The 4564-nt window shown below is 34.3% G+C and overlaps 1 protein-coding gene across 1 annotated transcript; it reads right to left on the bottom strand.

Moving 5' to 3' along the window:
• Positions 1–1588: 1588 nt before the first annotated feature.
• Positions 1589–3418, bottom strand: LOC121126137 (uncharacterized). The gene is made up of 2 exons (XM_040721440.2): positions 3045–3418; positions 1589–2068 (listed from the first exon to the last, which is right to left on the bottom strand). Exons 1-2 carry the CDS (start codon positions 3191–3193, stop codon positions 1690–1692), a joined length of 528 nt encoding a protein of 175 aa, XP_040577374.1. The 5' UTR covers positions 3194–3418; the 3' UTR covers positions 1589–1689.
• Positions 3419–4564: the final 1146 nt, after the last annotated feature.

Below are 4564 nucleotides of genomic sequence, written 5' to 3'. Positions count from 1 at the left end.
ATATTATTTCTTCAAGATTTTTAAAATATATTTTGTAATATTTAAATTGTATTTTATTTAATAGAATGTTACTAAGCAATACTATATTAATCTATTAAAAGCGTTGCTATTAATGTGTATGACTAAAAAATAGCCAAAATAGCCTCACATAAATAATAAAATGGCCAATACATATATCTTAAAGGACGAGGGATCGACAAAAAATTGCATTCCTGTTCTTTTGGAAACGGAGTATAATTATAGAATAGCTTATTACTTCGATTATATACCAAAAAGAATACATTATGAAATAGCCATAACGTATCAAGGGAGAGGAGGCTTTGACAGCTGACAACAAAATACATAGGGTATTTTTGTGTTAGTGATATAATGCCATGACATATTACCTTTGTTCCTATCCTACTTTTGCGGGGTATATTCTATAAGTTTGCCCATATAATATCTTTTAACTCGAAATTAAAGTCATCAACAGCGGATAGTTGAAATTCAATTATAGCAACTTTATAATAAAGAAATTAAAGTATAAGTAATATATTATTGAGGTTGGAGGAGACGAATCTCAACTTTTTCGAGATATTTGTGCAATTAGCTCTTGGGAGAATCGTCAAGGATCGTCTCATTATGGGAAGAAGTTTCTGAGTGTGTCTCTTATGAAGTATTCCATGGCCTCGAAGTCGATCTGTGGACTGAGGGATGAGGCCGAAGGAGACTACATCTCATTAAGTAAAGCACTACGACTGTTTCTTGTGTCTATTTACCATGAACCATTACAGTATAATTACGGAATAGACGTAATAAGTAGAATGGAGAGGAACTTTTATATCGTGAAATCAATTAAGTACTGAAACATACATCAATATAAGTTGACGCTACAAACTCCTCTGATTGTCTAATCCTACGAGCAATTGTCATTCCCTTTACTCCAACTCCAATTATATATTCTTCATTTTGCCAAGTGTCGTACTGGTGTACCTAGAGGAGTTATTCCCTTAGTATTAAAGTGTTGAAAGGATTTAATCTCAACTATTCGCTATCGCTGTCTCTAATTTCGGACACATTGCCAGTTCCTTTTTAATGAATATCATCATATAGCCTAAAAAAAAGATAAGTATATTTTGGATGGTGCAATACAATGTAAAGTGATGTAAATCGTGTGAATTTTTGAGCAAGCCCAGTTTGGGGGGGGCAATGGGCAATCTGAAGAATAAATCTTCTTTCATTCAGTTGCTGTTATTATTATTTATGTCCCCTGAGCAGTGAACTTCCTTTCTTAATACATTCGATTATATTCCAAAACTGATTAAACATTTGTTGTTTCTCATAAAAGACCGGAAGTAATCTTAAGTGTTAGTTCTTGTTGGGCTCGGAGTTAGAATTAGGGATCGACATCGGAGTAATTCTTGCACAAGTCCTTCTTCATTTCCTTCCCCCTTCTCCCTAGTCACAGCTGATAGTGGCTGATCTCCTCCAAAACATTCTTCAAATTGTCAGGGTTGCCATATTGATTATTATTTTCTGTTATTTTTAAAGGATTTTCATCACTATTCATAACCCTGTTAATAAATTAATTAAATTATGAAAAACAAGATTAAGAATGTACTATGTATATTAACTTCTTTTTTTTAAATCATGGATCAAATTAATTAATTACAACAATTTTAATCAACTGGTTAATTTATTTTAATATTTTCAAATCATTTCCGCATTCATTTCACTGACTAAATCATGAACAACTTTTAATTCTAAATCTGTTAAATCCTTTTGGCTATTTTGAAGAGTAAACAACACTTCAATCGCTTTATTAAATTCCTTTTGGCCCTTGAGTCCTCGTGCGAGTATAACATATGTTTTAATTATATTTGGATTAAGTTCTACTGAATGTAATGTGTCTTTAATGACGTCTCCATAGTCCTTAAGTCGAAGGGAAGCCTGAGCTCTATTATTGAACAAAATGGGATTTTGATCATAGTGTGAAATTGCTGATGTATAGTATTCTTTTGCTGTTGAAAAGTCTTTGCTGCGAAAAGACTCGTTTCCGAGAATGCGGAGTTCTTCACTCTTCCTCTTTCTAAAATGGAAAAATTGGATGAAAATGATTATATAGTATCCTGCCCTAAGACTTTTTGATCACTAACAAACTCGTGAGTCAAAAAATCAAATGTTTAAAAGAATGATCGGAAAATCTGTCATCTAAACTTTTTCACTGAATGTATGTTTAACAAATTAGCTAAGAATTAGCTTAGCTTATTTGAATTGGGGTCATACCCATAATTCAATTATTTATTTAATTAACCAGTATATTTTTAATTGCACTAATGCTTATTAGATTGACGGTAAAATAATGAATAATGATTTTAGAAAAATAACAGTGTTTAAACGACTAAATTTTTTTTTTTTAATATTCCTCCTTAAAAAGGAGAAATTTATTTACAAAACTTTTTTCTAATCTTCTATATTATAATAAAAATTGTGGAATTTGACATAGATGCAAACTGTCGCCCAAACGGAGAAAGATCCATACTTTAGACATAAATAGCAGTTGTACAGAATTCTAAATTACGTACCGAGGGTTAATTTGAATTCAAATCGGATTAAATAGACTTAATCCTCGTGTGGTCTTACATCTTTTTGAATAAGAATAGAATACGTATAGAAGCCTTTTGAAAACGTTACTTTGTGGACGGGGCCTAATTGTACACATTGTACTAGAAATTAATGTTTTGACATCCTTATTTATTCTGTCTAGTCTTAAGACGGGTACTATCGGCTCTTGGGACCATTGTTTAAGATCCGCAGTCCTTAGGACTGTGAAGTCCTTGTTAAAAAAAATTAATTTCTTAATTTAACTGACTAACGAAGTGAGTCTACAAAGATTTATATATAATAATTTGCTCGATCTGAAAAAGGGGAATCCTAAGTTTGAACAAGTTCCGACAGAGTTTTTTATATTTTTTTTGTTTACTTCCTAAAAATCGAGTATCAACTGACGAGATTTCCTCGTAGTACAAGACTAATTTAAAAAAAATTACAAACAACTTATTTACCTCTTTTCTTCTCCATCCTCGTAGATGGAAACACGACTCGAAGAGGCCCAACAGCCATTACTTAACTCTTGCTCCGCTATCTTACGCTTTCGTTCTTCTTCATCCATTTGAATTTGATTAAAAGCTTCTCCAGATACTTTTGTCTCCATTGGTGCTATGTGTTTTTTAAATTTGTAGTAGTGTATTTTGTAATGTTCTTTTCTAAACTATTCTAATCATAAATCATTGAGAACGGGGGTCAAAAGGGAGTACACACATAAAGTATAAAAACAAAGCGGGAGTACAAGGACCAAGTGATCAATATTTGTACAATTGGCCATGACAATACCTTTTTTCCGCTAGGAGCGTTGAATATTACTCCATGCCTGACAACACAGCCTACATGAATTCACCTTTTTAACTGATCGAACAAGGTAAACACTGGCAAAGGAATAAAAAGTTGATATAATAAAAAGCGACCTCTATCGTGGACTAAAGATAACTTCACTACCATTGATTTCCTCAAGCTAGCAGGCGTGTTTCTCTACATTGTGTTAAAGCTTTAGTTCTACATCCCAACGGAAAAGAAAGGAATGGCTTTGTTATTATTGATCAATCAAATATAAGGTTCAACCAAACAATGTTTAACTACCTATATGATATGGTTCAAGGGATCTTATCCCTGAATAACTACCCCAATAATTTTACCTCCAAGTGAGTACCTCCTAAAATTGCAAGGCCCGATGCCGTAAGCCCGCCGTACGAACCTCATGTTGCCAAGCCTGAAAAGCCCGTTGTCCAAACCTTTCAGTGGTCAATTAAATTATGAACACTTTAAATTTTTAACACTAATATATGATAAAAATTTAAATAAAATTGAAACTATAAATAGATGTGTGTCTGATTTTTCTCAATAATTAATGTAGTCTCCCTAAGCGGCAAGGATGGCTTCCAAGCGATGGCAGAAGTTCTAGCACCGCTGCATATGTAGTCCCCTGTTATGGCGTCCCAATACACACTGAAGTGTTTTTGAGGTGTTTGGATGACAGACAATGCATGCCTTCCCTCGACATCCACCAAAAAGGTGTAGTCGAGGGGGGTGGCATGAGGGCTGGTGGGGGCTTAAAGTATCCAAAAAGAGTTCAAAAGATTCTTGCAATGGAGGAGATGGGTTTCTTTCATTATTGGTGTCAAATGTGGCCTCTCCCCCCCTAACAAGGCTCTTGCTACCAACTTTTTTAATAGCTCTCTGGACAGTATGGTGTGAAACGCCAAGATCTTTGGCATGGGCCCTCATGGACTTGAAGGGATTGGCCTGGGCTGTTTTCTTAACATCTTCCGGGTCCAGTTTGGCTTTTACAGAGCCCTTCTTCCTCTCCAAGGTTTCGGACTTGTTGACAATGTTGTCCTGGAGACATCCAACTGGTTGGAGTCCTCGAATGGAAATTAATCGATCACGTTAAAGTGTCATTTTCTCGACTTGTACGTAAGGTAGAGAGCTTAGGTTTGTTTTGTTTTGTAACTAAATATCCTTTAATATA

The sequence above is a fragment of the Lepeophtheirus salmonis genome, chromosome 11 (assembly GCF_016086655.4).
Source record: "Lepeophtheirus salmonis chromosome 11, UVic_Lsal_1.4, whole genome shotgun sequence".
Classification (NCBI taxonomy): Eukaryota; Metazoa; Arthropoda; class Copepoda; order Siphonostomatoida; family Caligidae; genus Lepeophtheirus; species Lepeophtheirus salmonis.
The sequence above is the reverse complement of the archived record's forward strand: the minus strand, read 5'-3'. Positions and strand labels throughout refer to the sequence as shown.

Coding starts and splice junctions, on each gene's coding strand:
- LOC121126137 (XM_040721440.2), bottom strand. CDS start 3,193: ATGGAGACAAAAGTATCTGGAGAAGCTTTTAATCAAATTCAAATGGAT. Junction 2,069..3,044: donor GAGGATGGAGAAGAAAAGAG/GTAAATAAGTTG, acceptor TTTCCATTTTAG/AAAGAGGAAGAGTGAAGAAC.